The sequence below is a fragment of the Leguminivora glycinivorella genome, chromosome Z (assembly GCF_023078275.1).
Source record: "Leguminivora glycinivorella isolate SPB_JAAS2020 chromosome Z, LegGlyc_1.1, whole genome shotgun sequence".
Taxonomy (NCBI): domain Eukaryota; kingdom Metazoa; phylum Arthropoda; class Insecta; order Lepidoptera; family Tortricidae; genus Leguminivora; species Leguminivora glycinivorella.
The window spans coordinates 39,660,718-39,684,387 of record NC_062998.1 but is presented as its reverse complement, the minus strand read 5'-3'; the positions used below and the strand labels follow the sequence as shown (position 1 = coordinate 39,684,387).

General features: G+C 38.2%; 1 protein-coding gene across 2 annotated transcripts in view; it reads right to left on the bottom strand.

The window, feature by feature from the left end:
- LOC125241067 overlaps positions 1–23,332 on the bottom strand; it is a 40,477-nt gene extending 17,145 nt beyond the window's left edge. Inside the window, exons 1-6 of one of the 2 annotated variants that reach the window (XM_048149366.1) lie at positions 23,042–23,332; positions 11,192–11,309; positions 5,355–5,528; positions 4,828–4,952; positions 4,016–4,210; positions 726–931 (exon numbers count right to left, since the gene is read on the bottom strand). In XM_048149366.1, the coding sequence (XP_048005323.1) occupies positions 726–931; positions 4,016–4,210; positions 4,828–4,952; positions 5,355–5,528; positions 11,192–11,309; positions 23,042–23,086 (863 nt within the window). In that variant the 5' untranslated portion in view covers positions 23,087–23,332. The remainder of the gene's footprint in view (positions 1–725; positions 932–4,015; positions 4,211–4,827; positions 4,953–5,354; positions 5,529–11,191; positions 11,310–23,041) is intronic. The other variant, XM_048149367.1, reaches the window with a different exon arrangement.
- Between the last annotated feature and the right edge of the window lie 338 nt (positions 23,333–23,670).

The following is a 23,670-nucleotide window of genomic DNA, read 5'->3' as shown; positions in this document are numbered from 1 at the left end:
CTGGGCAGGCCACGTGTGCCGCATGCATCAGGATAGGTGGGCTAATATTGGGCTACCAAGTGGATGCCGACAAAGAAGCGGGGACGTGACAGGCCTAGGCGAAGATGGCGGGACGACTTGGACACTGAGGGAGTTGTGGAAATCAAGGGGAGAGGCCTTTGCCCAGCAGTGGGACACTCTAACGGGCTAATTAAAAAAAGGAATTTTAATGGCGTAAGATCCTATATTTTAGAAAAAAAAAGATATAACTATATGTAGGTATTTAGTTTGATTAAATTCAAATTGATTCAAATCATATTTAAATTGGAACAAAGTGGCATCTGTTTTGTTTCGTTCCATGTTCAAAACAAATAATATAAACTCTACGTAATCTCAGCAGGTATTTACTATATTTCAGTGATATTTTTTTAAATCTATTATTTTCAAAGGTATTAAATAACGAATAATTACAAAAAATGAAAGCTCACTGATCATTTCACACTTTAATTCGTAACTTTAAATATTTATTAATATCTACCTAACATAGTTTTAAGCTAAGTATTTTCGTTCTATCCATTCTAATCCATCCACTTCTAATAAACATGTTATCTTTAGGTCGTAGGATTCGTAGGCATTTATAATATTACTGACTGCCTACAGTGCCTAGGTGATGTGACAATCGTTGACGCTACGTAGCGATGGTAACGCAGTCCGTACCGTTACAATATTGATGATGAATACATTACCTGTTATCCAAGGAGTTCAAGGACAGCGATCTGCCGAACAGCATGTCCTTCATGGAGCGGAAGGACTGGCTGAGGCCCGGGCGCGGGATCCTCGGCAGCTCGCCCGCGCCGGGCTGGCTCGGCCCGCTCGAGCTGCGCTCGCTGCCCTCCTCCACCTTGCTGCTCGCCTCGGGGCTCGTCTCCAAGTTACCAGTGCCTCCTACCTCCTAAAAGTTCATTATTTACCTATTATGCCCGAAAGGCGTAGACTGAGCACATAAAACAAATTGCATGAAAGCAAAAAACCGCATATTTAATACGAGTACATGTATAGCTAACTTTTTAGGTCCTAGCATATGATTGGCAATACACAAAACTAAAAGAAGACCGCAAAAATATCTGAAACAATATTCCTTTGAGAGGAGAGTGCCAGATATTTATGCAGTATTATTTTTGTACGTTGTTATTGCCGGTGACTGTAGCAGTGAACTTTCCTGAATAAAATTTACTTCTTTACAATAAAATCACTGAATCGACTACTTATGAGAGTCGTTTCGCATTTCGGATCGACCGAGATAATTTTTAATCAAATAATTTTCTAATCGGGTAAGTTTTCAATGTTTGTTTCAAAATCTTTATTAAAAAAAAATTTATTTTCATTTAAAAGTATGTCCTATAATTAAATACAGCATAATATTACAAAATAAAAACTAAACTAAAATTACACTAAAAATAAACGACGTACAAACTAATATTAAAAACAAACAACTTAAAAATATAAACAATTTAAACTAAAAAACCGCTCCCAGCCGTTCCTGATGCAAAAGTGCCCAAAACGCTCACTGCATTCCCGCGTTGGATTACAATGGAAAGCTTTTGCACCAGAAACGTTTCAAACGTTGTTTCAAAATATATATTGTTTCAAAATATTCTTACCTTCTTATGAAAAGAAAAATAGGTAGGTATTTGCATTATTTGCCTTCTGTCTGTAGAAATATTGCTGACTGTACATATAGTAAATAATTACCTACCTATCGACACATGATGCCCCCCCGTTCAAGCTTGCCCATTACGTATAACTAAGGGACGGATAACAACTAAAGCCTATACAGGTACACTGAATGTGACGTGAGGATAGCTGCACGGGTAGCATGGTCGCGCGATAGATGATAAAATATCAGGCCGTCCCTATCGCACTATTAGTAAGTGCGATAGGGACGGCCAGATGTTTTTATCATTTATCGCGCGACCATAATTGCCTGCCTGGACATGCTCTGGTTGGTTTTTAACCCCCGACGCAAAAACGACGGGGTGTTATAAGTTTGACGTGTCTGTCTGTCTGTCTGTCTGTCCGTCTGTCTGTCTGTCTGTCTGTCTGTCTGTCTGTCTGTCTGTCTGTCTGTCTGTCTGTCTGTGTTTGTCTGTCTGTGTGTGTGTCTGTCTGTGGCATCGTAGCTCCTGAACGGATGAACCGATTTCGATTTAGTTTTTTTTATTTGAAAGCTGTGTTAGTCGGGAGTGTTCTTAGCCATGTTTCATGAAAATCGGTCCACTAGGTCGCGGTCGGGGGTTTTTTCAAATTTTTAATTTTGTAGTTAGGTTATCTAAATAACATATCAGCAGAAACGAAAAAACACAACAGCACAACATATCAAAGAGAGACACATTAAACATGTAAGCAAGGCACCTAATGGTAAGTGCTAAAAAAAGATATGATATGATTGTTGAATATGGTGGCAAATAAAATTATGGCAAATGAAATTCTGGCAAATGGAATCCCCTCAGTAACTTCTAAAACCAAAAATAAATTAGGGGTATCATTATCAATATTATAGAGTTAATGTTTACTGGCATTTTAACCCATATGGGGTATAATGCTATCATTTAGAATAAATCTTATCTATATTCTATGTTCAATTATATAATCGTCGTACATTCGAGGCGAGAAACTCGTACCGTCTAAATGGGGCTTAATGGTGAATCGACGGGATACCCCCATTTGCCAGAATTTTATTTGCCACCATATTCAAAAATCATAATATTGTTTCTCATAACATCTTATGCCATAATCATTGTTTACTTTATTAATCAAGTGCCAGAAACTTTGTTTCCCATAAAGTCAGTTTCCATAATGTCATTTGTCAGAATCATCGAAATCAGTAATTACCACATTCCATACCATCATCATTTGTCATCCAAATTAGCGACCAGAAAAGTCAATTTCCATAATGTGATTTGGCAGAATCATCAATATGAATCATAAATGCGTAATTATCATAGAGACGACACTACTAGAAGCACTAGAAAATGAAACTGCTATCAGAAAGTAGGTTAGGTTAGGTTAGAACTGTGATCCCCTGGAAAATAAAACTGCTATCAGAAAGTAGGTTAGGTTAGGTTAGAACTGTGACCCTTGGAAAATGAAACTGCTATCAGAAAGTAGGTTAGGTTAGGTTAGAACTGTGACCCCCTGGAAAATGAATCTGCTTGAAAAGTAGGTTAGGTTAGGTTAGAACTGTGACCCCCTGGAAAATGAAACTGCTATCAGAAAGTAGGTTAGGTTAGGTTAGAACTATGACCCCCTGAAAAATGAACTGCTTGAAAAGTAGGTTAGGTTAGGTTAGAACTGTGACCCCCTGGAAAATGAAACTGCTATCAGAAAGTAGGTTAGGTAATAATATGGGCAACAATTAATATGGCAATAATTGCTTATGGCGTTTGAATATTATATTAAACCATATTATTGCACTTAATTATGTGTTATCGTGATCTGATCCGGTTCCGGCAGAATATCAGTGCTGCTGCCTCAGGGCGTAGCGTAATACTGAGCCGTAACCCTTTTGTCTTGTTGCGACGCGCACAGTATCATAGTACGCTATGGTAAAAATCTGTGTTATTTCCTGTTTTCCAATTTGCTTATTATGTATTCTAATTCTTTTTTGTAACTTATTTCTTTTGTGTATTCTGTGTGTATTGTGACAAACAAATAAACGTATATCTATCTATCTATCTATCTATCTATCTTAATAATATGGCTAACAAATAATATGGCATTGTATGATTATGGAAGGTAATGTTCGGATAAACAACCAGTATGTCATACAATTTTTATGATAAACAAATCATTCGGGCAAATGAAATTCAGGCAAGTTAGATTCGGGCATATGAATATTATGTTAAATGACTGTCGGGCAAACAATAGACAACCGTGAATCGACATACCCCTTTACCCTGTCAGAGACGAAGACAGTAGGGAGTGAGACATTTACAAGAAAGACGACACGAACTAGTAACTATCCCATCTAACTTACTGAAGACGTGTCTGATGTCCTGTACCGAGAGCAATCCAGTATTGTAAAAACAATAAGCCCTACATTGATGAGCAGGAAGATGCCGAATCGTCCGTGAAGGAGAGCCAATGATCTGGACGCCCATATTGTGCTTGGATTATTGTTGCCGAAACCGCTGCTAATTCCATTTATAAATTCTAATGACTCCTTCAAAGTCTGTTGCAACAAATAATTATTTATTTTATAATGAGAAAGACTCCTTTGAACTATGTACGGTAACATATAACATACATACATGTTTGAAGGGTATAGATTTAGTGATGTCATGTATTAAGGAATAATCACGTTACATTAGCATTAAATAATGAATTATTCAATATAAATAAATATAAAATATATATATACAATCTAACATGGATTTAACTAGGAATGAAAATCTATAAGGTATTGAATTGATTATGATTATGAGGTCGCCAATTTTATTTATGTAGGTAACGTTTATAACCATAATAGGTAGGTATAACATTTCTTAATATGGAATAGAATAGAAAATGGTAGAAAATATGGGTCCCTTTTTTCGTATGTAGTTATTAAAACGGTTTGTGACATTATAGAATTTAATTGTATGTATGTAGGTAAGCAAGAAATGCCTCGTAGTTCATTGTAATTTGTTTCCTAATATATACAATGAACATAATGTTAAATCAATTAAGCAACATGTAATGTTTCTTTTAATGTGCTGAATAACGGGGATTAATTTGAGTCACATGGGTACTCAAATTGTTAGTGAGTCTTTTGATAAAATTTAATATTTTTAGAGGCCATTTACTTACTGCTGTATGAAAAGAATCATTGATGTAGCATAACACGCCGACGATGTCCTCTAGGGCAACAAAAAATGAAACTGCAACCCAAGGCCAATGGACGTGATTCGAATGGTGTTTTCTCCATCCTCCTTCTGTAAAATTACGCCTCTTTGTACTTAAACATATTTTTACAGAATCTTCCAATAATAGATAAATAGAATTCTCTCAAGGAATAATAGAAGTCTGCCGACATGTGATGCTTTCCTTGAGAGAATTCTCTAATGAGAACGTCAGTTACTTGACTAAAGTCAATGCGGCCAATTATAAATGGGCCGCAGACTAGCCAAAGGCAAAGACGTGGCCTACGATGGCTCGCCCAGAAGATGCATGTTCACCCTAGATTTGAAGGTAAGTCGGACAGTAGTCTGTTAGTTGCTCGCAAAGGTAGCAGTGGCGAGTAACTTGCAGGCTGATATCATCCGGCGAGCTGGTAATCTTTGGACCATTCAAATGAGGTAAACATTATTCAGATACATATACTTAAGATTACATACTGATGAGTACAATGCTCCCGGCCACCCAGAACACGCTTAATCCGAAGCTGATGCAGCTGAATATAAAAGCTCTGGTAGTCACGACTGGCATAGAGGATATGTAGACGTAGGCTTCGTTGGCCACGTTTTCCAGGGTCTCCCCGATGTTGATATCGGTCCCACAACTACTTGGATCTGAAAAGCGACGTATTTATTTATAATTCGAGTAGATAAACACATTACCAATCTGATTTAACAACACGTTCGACAGCGGTACTTACGAGTAAAGACTGTATCGTTAAGTATAAGGACAAAAAAACCTGCGGGCCAATTTGTGAGTCTCACGCGTTCCAATTCAGAAAATTGTCACTGAAAATAATAAGCAAGTCACCGTTTTCAACCGGTATTTTAGTGACAAAATCCCGTATGCGAGATTCAAAAATCGCCCTCCTGGTCTAAATGTTGACATGTGCATAATTTTGTATTATTATGTTTCGAGAGTATGATCTGAAGGTATTGGTAAGCACTATTTGATATAAGAAGATCTGATATTTTGTCTATTTTAGAGAGTTTATGGTGCTTTCATTAAGGCCTAGCTTCTAATCTAATCTGGCTTAATTTGAGAATATTCCAATTACTCTTTGTACGATTTAAACAAACAAAGGTTAATAATATGCTGCCAAAACATGTTCTTTAAGAATCCTCTTCACGGTTGTTCAATTGGGCACTTACGGAATAAATGCGGTGAATTTATATAATTAAAAAAAAACGCGTTTTTGAGCAACGTTTCGGATTGCCATTAATTTTTGTTGCAATCAGGATGAAAGAAACAGATAAAAATCATTTATAAGAAAAAAAACCGCCGCTTTTGGGGTTCTGGTGAAAGGTACTTGCGAATGTTGGATTATGTAGAAATGTGTACTGTAAGTAATTTTTAAAACTGTTTTTAATATAAATCTTTGATTAAGTATTTTGATGGAAACACAAATTGAATGAATATACGGTATACCGTTAAGGTTTGAGGAGTTTTCTTAATTACTCATGAATCCGATATCATCATTAATTTAATTTAAACGCTCTTTGTCGTAAATATTTTTAATGAGTTCGAAAATCTCCTTTTCATCATCGCTTATGGCCTAAACTAATCTATAAAGGCTACAGCCGACCTACTGCTGGGAAATTCTATCTGCGCATACCGCAGCCCGAGTAATCGGGCTCTTATATCTGCGGCGCCGGCTTGGCAGACGTCATGTCAGTTTAAGAAAACATGAAAAAATCATAACAATGTTTACAAGAAAGAAAGTGTCCCAAAATACAATTCTTACAGTGGTCATGATGCTCATGTCTTCCAGTGATACATGATTGTGAAAAGTGCATGAGGAATAATTGACTCAAGTTCTTCTCCAGTAGGAGTCGCCGTTGTTTGACCCATTTTTTGTACTCGTTTTGGTTTTTACTCTCGTATTATATATTTTTATTTTCTCCTTCTTCAAAAAAAAAACAAAAACTATGTAGAAAAGACATTCAGTGCAGTGCCGCTTTTATGTATATTTTTATTTCTTATTGTATTTTAAGTGTAGTATTAGTGCATTAGTTAGTTTATATGCTTCCTAGTCCTCTGTCACAAGCTCCTTCTACATCTTCTCTCCAAAATAGACCCAGCAATGCCAGCAACAATGTCACCGGAGATCTTTTACCATGCTCCCACTGCCCACCACAGTCCAGGCTTTACAAAGGCCGCCGAGGCCTCAAGAACCACATTACCCGCACTCACAGAACCCAGTCACAAAGTCGCCTGGGCGCTGTACTTATCCGTTGCCCACACACACCAGAACTGACAACACTTTCGATAATTTACCGACTTGGCTCGCTTCGCAACGGAATGCAACTCCTATCGTAAAAAGAATTCCTAAAGGAGCTCACATATCCGTTGCGAACGCCTTAAGGCAAACTATATCAAAGACAGTGAGGAAAACACAGTTGATAGTTGGTCTCAATTATTTTCGTTCTCATACAATATATTACACGCCAGTGAAACTAATAATAATGTATCACTTACCCAAAAAATTAAATTAAATTGTTTAAATCCTGCAAACCAAGTCTCACCCCCTCGGCCGCAGCTAAAACGCAACTCGAAAGAGGATATAAAACTATTTCATACAGTCGAGCAAAAAGTAATGGATGGCGATATTAAAGGTGCCGCCACATTGCTTTTCTCCAGTGATGTTGTTGCACCAGACACCCCTGATACAGTTTCAGCATTAATATCCAAACATCCACCTCCAGCAACATCTCTCAATTTGCCTGTTCCCCCAGATTCAGAAGCGCCAAACCTGGTGGCGGCTAAAAAGGATGTGCTAGCTGCTGTAATGTCTTTCAAGAATGGCTCCGCCGGTGGCCTCGACGGCCTCTCTCCACAACATTTTAAAGACCTGTTATGCGGCGCCACTGGTGACGCCGGCGACCAGCTCTTGGAGGACATTACGCAGCTGGTAAACCTAATGCTATCTGGAAAAGTATGCACTGAGGTTTTAGCTATTTTATATGGAGCCAGCCTATGTGCCCTAAAGAAAAAAGACGGAGGCATACGACCTATCGCAGTAGGCCTCACAATTAGGCGCATATGTTCGAAAATCTGTTGTAAATACATATATTCTAAATTAACAAAAAAAATTTCAGCCACTGCAACTCGGTTTCGGCAGCAAAGGCGGCTGTGAAGCTGCAGTTCATGCTGCACGTGCCTTTGCTGGAAACGATGATTGTGAGGTGTTGCTGAAGGTGGATGTCAAGAACGCTTTTAATTCCTTAGATAGAGGGGTTCTTCTCAAACAAGTTCAAGAAGCTACACCCATTATCTATAAATATCTGTGGCAGTGCTACCATCAGCCCTCGCACTTAGTATTTAAGTCCCATCGCTTATCATCTGCGGTTGGGTGCCAGCAGGGTGATCCTCTTGGACCAGCCATTTTCAGTCTCGCCATCCACCCAACCATCTCAAATCTAAATTCAAAATTCAACTCATGGTATCTCGACGATGGGACCCTAGGAGGAGATTGGAAAACAGTTTTGGACGACCTGCGAACGCTTACAGATTCTTTTACCTCGTTAGGTCTTGAGCTAAATTTCTCCAAATGCGAGTTATTTATCAACAGACAATTTCCCATCGAACGAAATTCAAAATTTAATATCCTATTTTAATGCCCTGGCCCCTAACATTAAAATAATAGATAAAACATCTTTCAGACTCCTAGGTGCTCCCATCTTCCCTGAATCAATTCCACAACTCATTGATGAACATCTCAACATACATAAAGCTTATTCGGACCGCCTTCTAAAAATCAGTGCACACATGGCATTAAACATCATTAAGTTTTGCCTCTTTGTTCCGAAGTTCACTTACATACAGGTGTAGTCCTGTTTGGAAACATCCTCACCTCATCGAACCACTGGACTCCATTTTGAAAACCACCCTTTCATCCATATTAAACATTCACCTAGACAACCGCGCCTGGACCCAGGCCTCTCTGCCAATTCGCCACGGCGGTCTGGGTATACGCCAAGTTGTCAGTGTCGCCCTCCCTGCGTTTTTGGCCTCGTTCACAGCACACAAGATCTCGCTGACAAGATTTTTTGCTGATCCTCTGCCAGCGAGCGTATTACCACACTGAACGAGGCCAAAGACACATGGTTGCAGTCTTTCCCGGGTAGCCCGCTTCCGATTTCTTTTAAGTCGCAAAGGCAATGGGACGAGCCGCTCTGCAAGGCAACGATAACTCAACTTATTGACTCTGCCCAGAGTTCAGCAGAGCGCGCTCGTTTGTTGGCCGTCGCAGAACCGGAAGCGGGTTATTGGCTCCGCGCATTACCATCAGCCAAAATCGGAACCCTGCTGGACAAAACCACCCTAACCCTGGCTACCTCTTTGCGTCTGAGCACCAAAACAAATGAGCCCCATCGATGCCGCTGCGGTGCTATGGTGACCGAACTGGGCCACCACGGTTTATCCTGTCCAAGAAGCGCAGGTCGCATCTCCCGCCATGCGTCCTTGAATGATGTCATCAAGAGGGCGCTCGCCTCCGTTAGCGTGCCGGCTATCCTTGAGCCGAACGGTATCGCACGCGACGATGGCAAGCGCCCCGATGGGATGACACTCATTCCGTGGATGCAAGGAAGGACGCTTGTGTGGGACGCCACCTGTGTTGACACGCTCGCGCCGTCCCACCTACAGGCGACCTCCGTCAAGGCGGGAGCTGCGGCCACAACGGCAGAACAAAATAAGCGGCGCAAATATGCTGTCCTCGGCGAGGGCTATATATTTGCGCCGTTCGGCGTCGAAACTCTAGGACCGTGGGGCCCAGCGCGAAATCTCTTTTTAAAGAGATATCCCAGCGCCTCGTGGATGCCTCAGGTGACCAGAGAGCTGGCAGCTACTTCGGCCAGAGATTAAGTCTGGCCATCCAAAGAGGTAACGCTGCCAGCCTTCTGGGCACCACAACATATAGTGACGACTTGGGGAGCATTTTTTATTTATAAGTTAATTTTAAGTTTGTACATAGTTTAGTTTAGTTAATGTATTTTCTTTAGTGTATATATTCCAATTTGTTTTTTGTTTTTATATTTCATTTTGTTTCGTTAAATAAACCAAAAGATTTTAAGTACATTTGCGATGATGATGAATATACATTAGTAACATTTCAGTATTTGAAATTTGAAATTTTGAATTTAATTTAATTTGATATAATTTAATTTAGTTTGATTTAATTTAATTTAATTCGTATTTAATTTTGTTTTAATTGTGGTTTTCATTTTAAATTAATTATTGAATTTTATAGCTTTAATTTTAAATATAAGTGTAACGTAATGTAACAATATGGACTGTTCTGTCTGAAATAAACGAATACAATACAATATCCGATTACATACAAGAAATCGAGCTTGACAGAATTTGATTTGAAAACTCAATATGTAAGCATAACAAAGAGTACAAACCTCTTAACAAATAAATGTCACTATTCTGAATTTAAATGCATGCTGTTATAATAAAAATACGAAAGCCGTTCAGATTTGAGGAGTTCCGTTCTGATCATCATCAGAACTTCCACTGCACCAAATGTCACTGTTCTGAAAGTAAACGCAAGCTGTTCTTATAAAAATACCAAAGTCATTATAAGCGTGCCGTTCAGATTTGAGGAGTTCCGTTTTGATCTTCATCAGCAGTTCCACTGCACCAAATGTCACTGTTCTGGACGTAAGTGCATAATGCTGTTCTTGTAAAAATATCAATATCACTATATGTATGCCTTTCAGATTTGAGGAGTTCCCTCTATTTCTCCAGAATCCGATCATCAGAATTCATATACATTTGATCGAATTTTTTGAATTTATATAAATAAACACTGTTTGATAGATAAATTCGACATCAAAGTCGGAGTTAGCGTAAGCGAGCGTAACTAGACTTATCGAATTTGCCACAAGAAATGATTGTTTCCTGTAGTAGTATTTGACATAAGAAACCATTTTTTATAGATTTTGGATATTAAAAGTGTATGGTGGGCCCTACGTATTTTCGATTAAAAATGTGTGTAATATTTTTTTAACTTTGGCCACCGAAAACGCTGTTAGACGTGTAGTGACGTCATAGAACCTAACTTATATAAGAAAATCTTGTATAAGAAAAAAAATAATATCAAATAGATACGGCTACTCAAAGATGTCTTCATCAGCGATTGTTCATACTTAACGATACGGTCCTTAATATGGTGAGAAGCTTAATGCTAGATTTTAGTTAAAGTTTATTTTGACTTGGTTCATTTGAGTTTAGATCAGTTGGTACATTTTAGACAATAAATATAACTTACTATGAAAATACAGCAACCGGATGTAAATCAAAAGCGGATAGCCTCTGAGGAAGTTGATTACACAGAAATGCTGTGCGATTGCTACCAGAGCGATTATGAATTGTACCAGCGCCTGGACCTGAAACAAGGAGTAGAACACATAATTGTGGCTTTCCTTGGGCGTTCCACGTTCAACAGATCTGTTGCCATAAGTACCATTTTGTCAGAATTTCTGTTAGAATTTTAGTTGAAAAGGACCTTACAGCATTCGTCCCCTTTTAATACCTTTAGGCGTGGAATACTATACAAACATACATAACTCACTTTGATATTACCTATTGTATCTTGTATAGGTAATATATAATGTAAATAGGCCTACAGGGGTGAACTTTTTCAAAATTGCATCTTATCTCTTCTACACTTTATAAAATATAACCTTGTGTGCCAAGTTGCCAACTCTCTTCTCTTAGCATTTGTACTTTCGGGTTCCGCGATGATGCATCACAGAATCAGTCAGTCACTCAGGAAACGTGTATTTATATATTTTCTCAAACATGGTAGGGTGGTTTAGCCGGTTATCCGACCACCTCTGGTTGTCGGCCACCACGCAGTTAATCTACAATAACATGACAACTATATAGTATTTCTTCAAAAAATGAGGGTAGATACATAAAGTCACTTGATATTGACATGTCCTACATTTATTTTCTTGGTGACGTATTGATTCGCTCGTCAGTGTACGGAAGCAATTTGAGCAGTGTGAATGGTGGACAAATTTTATAAAAAAAATTAGGATAGGTACAACATTTTTCGAGGTATGTAAACATATTGTTTTCGTGGCTTTGAGACCATTGTTGAGGTTAAAGTAGATTGTGAATAAGTTGAACTCATGTTATTTCAATTTAAATGTTCAAAATATGTAATATAATTAAATTAAATTGGGTGGTCGGGTATCTAAATGCAATTTTACAAAGATATTTAGTTGTCGGCCCCCCGGCCGAGAACGGACTTGAAGGACGTCATTTTTAATCGATTGTCTTTCCTATATTATTAGAGCAAATAAAATAAATACTTCAAAAAACACTTATTTTGAACAAAGTTGATATTGCATTTAACAGCGGGCCACATGCTTTCTTGGAAATAATTGGTTAAAATCTGATTTATTTTTTGAAATATTTGGCGGCCGAGAACAGGCATTTTTAAAGTTGATTGTCGGCCTAGCCAATTTATGACGGCCGAGAAACAAATAATTTGAATTTAGTTGTCGGCCCTGCAATATATTCTCGACCCAGATTCAAAATAATTTGTCTTTGGGGGTCAATTAATTGCGTTGTTTGTAAGTTACTGCTGTCTGACCTCCCCTTTTTTACGTCGACTCCTGTCTTAACGAAATTTTCTGTCGACAAAAAATATATTATTATGTAATAATAAGTATTTCCTATATTTGTTCCATACAAACTATTGACATGAGCCGTAGCCTAAGGATGCCAGCAAATTCAGCGTGTCAAATGGACGTTACGGACCATTATAAACCTCATTAAATGTAAAATATTACTAAAAATACATTGTGACATTGACTATTACTTGTTTTATTCCAAAATAAATCCTGTTAGTTCTGACATAAGATTCATTTTAAAACCCTAATAACAGTGGCCGACAACTAACTAAACAAGCGGCCGAGAACCAAAAGAAGTGGTCGACAACCGGCTAAATTGCTACTTTTTCATATTCGGAGCTATATAAAGAAAACTAAGTTAGTTAGTCATAATTTTTTATACCAAAAGGAAACTGTATTAAATTCTTTGCCTAAAAATCATACAATGACAAAATTTTGTCGAATATGTTGTACAGAAAATCCATTTGAATGCGTAAGTAGTTTTGCTAAACTGGCCGACAACCGGCTAATGCACCCTATGAAATATTGATGTTATGTGCCTTATAATTGGCAGCGAAGTATGACGTTGCAGGTGCGGCTAGGACGATTGATAAATAATGGAATTTTTCATACAAACCTTGCTGGCCAAGGCCGGCAAAGTCTTCTTTTTTTAGGGTTCCGTAGTCAACTAGGAACCCTTATAGTTTCGCCATGTCTGTCTGTCCGTCCGTCCGTCCGTCCGTCCGCGGATAATCTCAGTAACCGTTAGCACTAGAAAGCTGAAATTTGGTACCAATATGTATATCAATCACGCCAACAAAGTGCAAAAATAAAAAATGGAAAAAAATGTTTTATTAGGGTACCCCCCTACATGTAAAGTGGGGGCTGATATTTTTTTTCATTCCAACCCCAACGTGTGATATATTGTTGGATAGGTATTGAAAAATGAATAAGGGTTTACTAAGATCGTTTTTTGAAAATATTAATATTTTCGGAAATAATCGCTCCTAAAGGAAAAAAAAGTGCGTCCCCCCCCTCTAACTTTTGAACCATATGTTTAAAAAATATGAAAAAAATCACAAAAGTAGAACTTTATAAAGACTTTCTAGGAAAATTATTTTCAACTTGATAGGTTTAGTAGTTTTTGAGAAAAATACGGAAAACTACGGAACCCTACACTGAGCGTGGCCCGACACGCTCTTGGCCGGTTTTTAGGGTTCCGTAGTCAACTAGGAACCCTTATAGTTTCGCCATGTCTGTCTGTCCGTCCGTCCGTCCGTCCGTCCGTCCGTCCGTCCGCGGATAATCTCAGTAACCGTTAGCACTAGAAAGCTGAAATTTGGTACCAATATGTATATCAATCACGCCAACAAAGTGCAAAACTAAAAAATGGAAAAAAATGTTTTATTAGGGTACCCCCCCTACATGTAAAGTTGGGGCTGATATTTTTTTTCATTCCAACCCCAACGTGTGATATATTGTTGGATAGGTATTTAAAAATGAATAAGGGTTTACTAAGATCGTTTTTTGATAATATTTATATTTTCGGAAATAATCGCTCCTAAAGGAAAAAAAAGTGCGTCCCCCCCCTCTAACTTTTGAACCATAAGTTTAAAAAATATGAAAAAAATCACAAAAGTAGAACTTTATAAATACTTTCTAGGAAAATTGTTTTGAACTTGATAGGTTCAGCAGTTTTTGAGAAAAATACGGAAAACTACGGAACCCTACACTGAGCGTGGCCCGACACGCTCTTGGCCGGTTTTTTAATTTCCAGACACAGATAATTGTGACATAACATCCAGGTATTTAGCCAATTAAAAAAAAAACTATAAGGGGCTTTATAGACGTGCCGACTGCAACTGGTACGGGCCCTAGACAATATTTGATTTTGGGTGCGTAATCATACAAAAAAAAAATTTCGTTTTTTTTTTCGTTTTTTTTAACTTTTTGTTTTTTTATAAGCGTATACGGGGCATCAAAGGGGAACGAAAATTCGATTATTTTTGCGCTACGACGCACCGTTTAGGAGATACAGCCATCCAAAGTTACTATTTTCAGTAGACTTTATTTATTTCATACCATGTTTGAGAAAAGCACTATACATACCTCGGCGGGAAATGGGGTTGCCCCGGCCTCTGTAGTAATGTACTATTATATAGCTCTCAAAATTGTTGTGATAGTTGTACATGAGCTGAGAAGCGCTGGTAGCTTAGCGGTAAGTACGTGCGACTTTCGTTCCGGAGGTCGCGGGTTCGATCCCGGGTCGCAAATGTCATTTTAAATTTGCCAGTCGCTTTTCGGTGAAGGAAAACATCGTGAGGAAACCGGATTAATTCCAATCATTTGCCACGGCTCATGGAAGCCTAGGGCCCGCTTTAACCGGACTAATTCCAAAAGGTCTAGTTTACCCTTCGGGTTGGAAGGTCAGATGTCAATGGCAGTCGCTTTCGTAAAAACTAGTGCCTACGCCAAATCTTGGGATTAGTTGTCAAAGCGGACCCCAGGCCCCCATGAGCCGTGGCAAATGCCAGGATAAATAACGCAAGGAGGAGGAGGTAGTACATGAGCTATGCCACTTGTAGGGGAGAACATACGGACATACGAAACAATTTTAACCCGTCTGAAACGAAAACCTCGTAGGTCAGAATTCAACATGAGTTTCATGATCTTGATCTCTCAAACGGTTGTTGACAATTCATAGGAATATTAGTTACAAACAGTAAACACATCTTCTTGATGCATCCGCTTTCATATTTTTCATCACAAATAACCAGTGATGAAGTACTCCAGAAAAACACTTGTGGTGTGTGTGACATGAGGACATGACATATCCCTAGTACAATTAGGGTCATCCATAGACCACCTCAACTACTAGACAGAGCATTCGTCTCCCCCACAAATGTCCTCCCGTAGTAATTTAGTATAGGATCGCAATCGCCTGATCCACACTCGTATAATTTTAGAATATTAATTATATTATAAGCTATGAGTTTTGAACCTACATGTGCTCTTATACTAGGTAGCATATAATAGTGTAAAATGCTACTCACTTGCGCTGCTCAAATCGTGGTGTTTTACCAGTAATCCATAATTCATACTTAATATGTATTATAAATGGGAAAGTGTGTGTGTGTCTATTTATTTGTCCATTTGTCCGTCTTTCACGGCAAAACGGAGTGACGAATTGACGTGATTTTTTAAGTGGCGATAGTTGAAGGGATGGAGACTGACATAAGTAGGCTACTTTATGCCCCTGTCTAACCCGCCACTTCTCTAAGATGGGGGGGGGGGGCGGAAGTTTGTATGGAGCATTCCGCAATTTTCGAACGCGAGCGAAGCCGCGGGCAAAAGCTAGTAATATTATAAATGGGAAAGTGTCCGTTTATCACGGCAAAACGGGGCGACGAATTGACGTGATTTGTTTAAGTGGAGATAGGTAGGTAGTTGAAGAGATGGAGTGACATATGGTATTTTTTGTTTCTTTATAACCCCCCCACTTCCTAAAATGGGCGGTGGAAAGTATGGAGCTGTCCACAATTTTCGAATTTAACGCGAGCGAAGCTGCGGGTAAAAACTACATTTGTCTAGAAACGTGGCGGTCTTTGTAAACGCTTCATAATACGTGATAATGCGGTGTCTGTGTAGTCTGTGCCAATCAAATTACCTCTCAATCCATTCAACCGTATTTCGGAATTGATTGCAAGCAAGCTGGTAAACGCTGGAAAACTCCGGTTCTTTTATTTGTCATTCACAGGATCGTCCATAGATTAAAACCCTACAATACAGATGTCAAGACAAGACAGACTATTCCCCAAAAACGTATTTGTGTGCACACAGGCAGCATGTTTTTGGTAAGTAGGGGAGATCCGCCATGACACGGACATTTAACTTTGAAGCAAGATTACATACCTACTGTAGTTAAAAACTTAGGAACTTGTTAACTATCCTCATACATTTCGGATATACTATAGTATAATTATTAATACACCATATTTAATGAAACTTCATTTTTAGTGAGAAAAATCTATATTTGATTTATCTCATTTATGTCCGTTTCATAACGCATGTAGCATTGAATCGGACAGTGGGTGTCTTGAAACGGACAAGGAACCAATGCCTTACTTTGAGGCACATATATAATCAATTAAGGGAATTACTTTGGTAGAACCCAAACTGAGATCATACAATTAACAACTACAAAAACTCCACAGCAGACTCTACTGCAGCATTTTCTGGACGAATCCTCAGCCCGCCCTGTACTGTCTTTTTGTTACCCACTCCCCTCGTCAGTTTTGACACTTTTAACCTCTCGAAAACAACGGTTTCATAAACTATATTTGGGAATATCATAATTTTTGCAAGTATTGCCCAACCATTAGACGTAGAAGCTTAGTATCACCAAGGACGATTATAAAGGACCAGCAGAGTCCATACTAAATACCGTACCCCGTTGGCAGCCGTAAATCTATGTCACTAGATGTCACTAAGAGTGTCATTTAAATAAAAATGTCTTTTTTTTTTAAATACGCACGCGGTAGTTCAACGGCATTACAAGTGATACAGTGAAAAGTATATAGATGACGCTAGGGGCCCGTGTCATGTTTCAGTCCCTGTTTACAACGCAAGCCATCGTTCTTATTTTGAATTATGACAATCATGCAAAAGAGTACCATACTGTCAAATTTTCTATCTCTTTCATTTTGAGCGTGACGTCAATGATTAGTAATATTACTTTCAATATATTTAAAATTTAGATTTTAATGAGGCCATTTCGAACGGTGTTTATGATAGATATCATGTTGACAATCAATCTCCTGGCCGTCTCGCTCATACCAATCCTATCCTATATGTGAACGAGTGCGACCGAAACAGTTGAGTATTATTGAAGATTTTTGAATGTCTAAAATCTTATTGGTAGTTGTCGAAAACCCGCTTTTTCCATAAAGTGTTGGCGCGACGTCAAGTGGGTGATAGGCGTACGAGCAAGTACGCGTTGGATGGTCGACTACTATGCGCTACTGCGTTTCGATCGGCGTTTAGCGACAATGATTATCAGCTCGGCTTCGTGGCTTTACGAACCTTAGCTCGGACCATCGAATATGAAACTTATAAACTTCTTTATACACAAGGGTATATAAAGAAGTTTATAACCAGGTGCTCCATGACACCATTGCACCAATCTGTCGCCAGCACCGCTACACTTCAACGGCCAAGTCACACAACATCTATCCATACTAATATTATAAATGGGAAAGTGGGTGTGTCTGTTTGTTTGTCCATCTTTCACGGCAAAACGGAGCGACGTATTGACGTGATTTTTTAAGTGGAGATAGTTGAAGGGATGGAAAGTGACATAGGCTACTTTTTGTCTCTTTTTATATCCCCCACTTCCTTAGAATGGAGGATGGAAGTTTGTGGAGAGATTTTCGAATTTAACGCGAGCGAAGCCGCGGGCAAAGGCTAGTTAACTATAATAATAAAGAAATCGCAGTAAGGAACTTTATGTAGATTTCATTACTTTTTAGAGATAAACAAGCAGCTCCATCGAGACGGCTATTTTTTACAGAATGTTTTTGGTGGGATATACATAGGCATAGATATATAACACTAACAAGGTATCTATTGTCTTAGTCCGTTTTCACATTATCCGATCCGATATCGGATGTCGGAAGGATTTAAATGGAAAAAATCCAAGATAGCGCCTGTAATGTATGGGGTATCAGTCCTACATCCGATATCGGATCGGATAATGTGAAAACGCATTTAGTCTCATTAATTATTACTTATGTCAGAGTTTCACTAATTATTTCCTTTTATTCATTTATTATCTCAGTTTAGGTTTATACGAGTACCAAACGAGTAGTATACGAGTAGAAAATATATTACCAAAACAATACAAACTATCATTAATTTATTATAAAAACGTAATCCAAAGTGCCACACCTGGCGGCCTAACTATCCGCGTTGTGTCCAAGACGAAGCCTGACCGACGAAGCTAGCAAGTCTCTCTACATGTTAGCTGAAATACTGTCAAACCATTCACTGTGATTACTCAGATTATTATAAGCAAAATGATCTTCGAATGAACTTTCTGGACAATTGAGATGCATGGGCGCAGTCGAAACCAGCTCGCCCCTTCAGCCGTGTCCCGTTGAAAATCGGAAAGATTCTTTTCCTTAGCACATTTAATGTTTACAAATTGGATTCGCCTTCTGTCACCTAAACTGGTAAATTTATGTATGAGGTCATTGGTCATACAATTATTAATTTATACAGTTATTAATTCTGTATCTCTACTCGCATTGCTGCTGCGATTCTAAAATATTTAATATCCATATTATGAATATTCAATAAATCATACAATGACATTTGTGATGTGTCATGGATGTCACATCTGTTGGCACGTGGTTGGCACAATGATTGCGTTTTGTTGAACGTATTTGAGCTCAACATATAGGTTTATTATCACTAAGTATATTATATTAATGAACAACGAAACGGATGTGACATTTTCCTAGTCCACCAACGTCATCTAGTCATTTTATTTGGCAATAATTAGACAACATGCGAACAAACTTAGCCAGCGAAGCGATCACAACTACGTCGAGGCCGACCAAAAAATATAATTTGTAAAAATTGTGTTTTGAGCCAATATTTTGATATTAAAATAAAGTTTTTTGATAGTTATTCATAGTATAATATAAAAACAAGTAAAAATATGTGTGAAAATATGTTTTTTTCCACTCCCGGGTTACGAAACAACGCCATCTAGTTTTACAGCAAAAACTAAGCTTTTTTCAGGGGTACGCTTTTTTGTATGGGCTATATCAGTCTAGTATTAAATGGTCCTTGGTATCACTAACGCAATAATCAACAGCGACGGTGCCATAGCTTAGCCCGTTAGATCCTTCCTTATTCATCGTGACATCCTGTGTTCACAATGTTCACATACGAGTACATACAGTCAACAACACAGCTGTGAATACAGACAAAGTGCCAAAAATATGTAGGTATTCCCACCTTTATGTACAGGCAATAAAGTTCTGTATACATATTTTTGGCACTTTGTCTGTATTCACAGCTGTGTTGTTGACTGTACTACGGTTCAACAAAGTTTACCGGAGGCCGTAAGGGCACAGTATAATAAAGAGTACTATCGTACAGTATGGCCACTCCCACTCCCCGCTGAAAGTGCCGCCCACCCCCTCTCGGTTACCTCACAGTTACCACCTTTCAAAAACCCGACCAGTCGACCTGTCATATCTCACTCATACAGTCATGGTACGCGTTCACCTACACGAGCTTAGAATGTGTGCTAGGAACGCGCCTTACGCGCCTCTTTCATATATTTGATCGCCAGTGTCCGAGATGTGACAGTGTCGGCGCGGAGGCGGCACCGTGTACAAGCACCCTAAGTAAAGGTCAAGTCAAATACTTATACAAAAAAATCAATGATCAATGACATTGGAATTGTCCTAACTAATTAATGAGTCTCTTTAAAATAGTAGTAGGTACGCGCGTTCGCTTATTGTACCTAATCCGACTGGTCGGTCACGTTAATTCGCTTATTTTATTTACCTATAAAAGAGTTTGCAGATTTCGAAACAGTTTCGTTTCGATTAAATATTATCAACAACTGTAAACTTGGAAAGTCATAAAAACAAGCCTTTGTGAGTAAAGTCGCAAATCGCAAATATACCTATTCACTACAAGTCACTGTTAGAAAACAGGGCGCAATACCTAATTGGACCCGATTCTCTTCTTCAGATACTTGTTGAATGCATGTCCGTTGCTCATCACAAGCTTGCACTTACTAGCAGAATGTATCATGTATGCGGCACCGCGATATGCGGTGATATGCGGCACCGTGACATTAAGTAGAGACAGATTGAGAGAAGATGAACTCAAGGATGTCGAACTTAAAGATGTCCTTCTGTTCTGCAGGAAAACAAGAAGATTTGAGAAGAGAAGTGTGGGAGGGCAGCCGGGACAGTAACCTGCAGCTCCAACTCCAGGGAACTGGGCTGAATGAACGCACCAGCGATCGACAGCCCGCCTGTATCCGGCCAGGCGTCCCTACATCATTACTTCACAGCTCATTGTTTCTGTGATATTTGACATCAAAGTTGAACAATTTTAGGGTCAAAAACCGGTTTTTTGGTCATATATTTTGTTTTAATTACTTTAAAATTAAAATCTCTCTACTGGTTCGATTTTTTGGCAAACACATATGTTGTTAATAACTTAAAGAGGAAAAATTATGCCAAAAACCAGAAGGCTCTAGGTCAACATTAACATAGGGTTTTTTATGTCAAATATTTAAAAAAAAAATTTTTGATACTAGTGACTTAGCGACACCTACATTTTTATACACTAATGTGACATCTTCAGTGCTAATTTATATGTTTGTACAATGTATAGATACATGCAATAAGATAAACAAAGATCTGAGATTGTTTACAAGAAGATCCTTAGTTATTTTCTCCGCGAACTAGCTGGCTACATTGGCGCCCAACGTGGGTCTTTTAAGGACTTGGATTGGGTTATGTACCCTACATACTTGTACAAATGTAGTACGAAAAGTATTCCTTCGTAAAGTGTTATAATGACCAGCCAGCATTATTGAACTCGTATCAATAAGAAAACTTTTTGTTGTAACCTCTTCAATATTGTTGATAGATGATTATTCAAAAAATCGCCATGTTGCTCCAACCCGATTCATTTGAAAAATATAACAAAAAACGTCAGAGCATTTTTTTCCTTACACAGCTATCTACTTTGACTCGTTGTGTTGTTAAGCTCATTAACAGGAACTACTACTAACTATGGTATATAGCATTTTTATAAATACGACATTTTTATCGTTTTCATTCATAATAAATATAATAATGACTTCTAAATGTGAAAAAACCATAACATAACAGTTAGTGTCAAGTATCTGACGGCACATGTTAGTTAAACTTATTAGTCCTCGTGAAATAGTCATTTTATCAGTAGTTAAATGGAGCTTGGAGTCGTAAAAGATTCCAGGTACTAGCTGCTAATCTAAAAGAATTGCGATTCCGTGCTGTAATAGTACATTGTGCAACAAGAGGAGGAACTTTAATATTACTAACGAGACTAAGTTAAATCGCGACGGCTTGCCGGAGCGATTTAAAGACTCGAGTTAGTAATATTCATACTCCCCGAGTTACAGACAATGTTTTTCATCACACTCGCAATGTAAAAAATATGTAAATAGATGTAAAAAAGTTAAGTACGGTACAAGAAATTTCATTATTCCCTTGGGAGAACGATTTTCCTATAACTCACGCTCCGCCTGCGTGCAATAGCACATTTAAAGTGCGGGTGTGATGAAAAACATATTCTTATAGCTGGATATGATTCTATGACACTATAGGCACTCAATACTCAAAGTCTTGACACTTTCTTTACCTAATCGGTAAATGTGGCGCAGGGAGATAAGGGCTGGTCCCACATGTGACGCCATATCATTAGCGTGGTATTCGGCAGAGTACGTTATCAATGACAAGAAACTCTTCAAAGCGATAAAAAATGTAATCTATAGACATCAAATATCTTACTTAAGATTCCCATGAGATCATTTTACTCATAAAACATTAAACTTACCTAATGTCAGTTAAGTAGCTAATAACTAGTTACCTACTAACATTTCTGAACTATTAAGTGACAATACCTATTTAACTAAATGTATTTAATTTAACGCGCAATGCGCTGCTGTCGGCCCATCTCGTTTTTAATATCGGTTTCGACATATAACTAATTCTTCTATATTATAAAATTGTTATAATTAAATTATGTACGTAAAACCAATGATATGACATGTCATTTTGCGGCTAATTTTCCACATTCAATGATATCTTTCTAACATGGAATACTTGTTAAACAAAATAAATCAAAAAATAAAAATAACAATAATGCATTTCGCCTTGCTAGCTTGTGCACCAATAAAACACTGCTTACTAGTGTCATATATAGCAATTATATAATTATTGCTATATATAGCAATTACATTTTTATACTAACAAACATAATTGTCGATAATTGTTTCTCGGAAAGATCACAATATTTATTCGTTTTAAAATGTCTGTAATTTTTACTTTTCATTTTCAATTAATTAACCACCTCCCACACGCAGAATTCTTTCCTAAGAAGCGTATTATCGATAACGACGAAAAAAATCTGAAAATTTTACTAAAATGTTCGTCAGGGGAGAAGGTTCTGGCCCTTCGATGTTTTTTTATAAGGATTTTCTTTAATATGTTTTTTGTGACCAGTGAAATTAAAAAGTAAAGAACTTCTTTACGAGCTCTAGGTACCAAAAGCGACTCTAGATTTTAGATTAGAAATAAAACATTTATAATGTCATAACCTGATTATGGCTGAAGTGAACAATTATACAATTTTATAATTATAATATTTATAATATTCGCATAGCAGTGTCGATTTAACATATTAACATTATAACATACCAGTGTATAAGTGCCGGTAAACACCAAGAAGTAGTAGGTAGGCATCGTTCCACTTAGGCGTCGTCAACAACAGCGGCGTCGGCAGCGACGGCACAGCACGGCGCCTGCACCCCTAGACAAAACTCCAATCGCTTATGCTCCTATCGATACGCTACTCTCACTGTCGCACTCATATGTACTGTGATAAAACGACACAAAGCGTTTCGTTAGCGATCGTGATGTTGTCTAGGTCGGCAGCTCTACAAGTGGGCGGCGGACCGGCACGCGAAAGGCCAACAGATTGATGCGTCCGCGGCGACGGCTCCGCGCGCTCTGGCTGCTGCATCACATCTACAGGTGTCGCCTCTTACCAGCGGTAATCTGCAATAGATAAATAATCAGACGCGAAACTCGCCCGTACTTTTAACCATAATATTATTATTATATTTATATCTATCTATCACTTCTACACTACTCGTTATAGTTCGAGAAATATAATTTGGACGTTTACTATATTGTAAACGTTCAAATTATATTTCCCGAACTATACATCTCATTTCAATTCATATGTAGTTACTTACAAACATGATATCAATGACAATTAAATATTTGCGATAGTACTCTTTATTATACTGTGACATAGGTAAGGT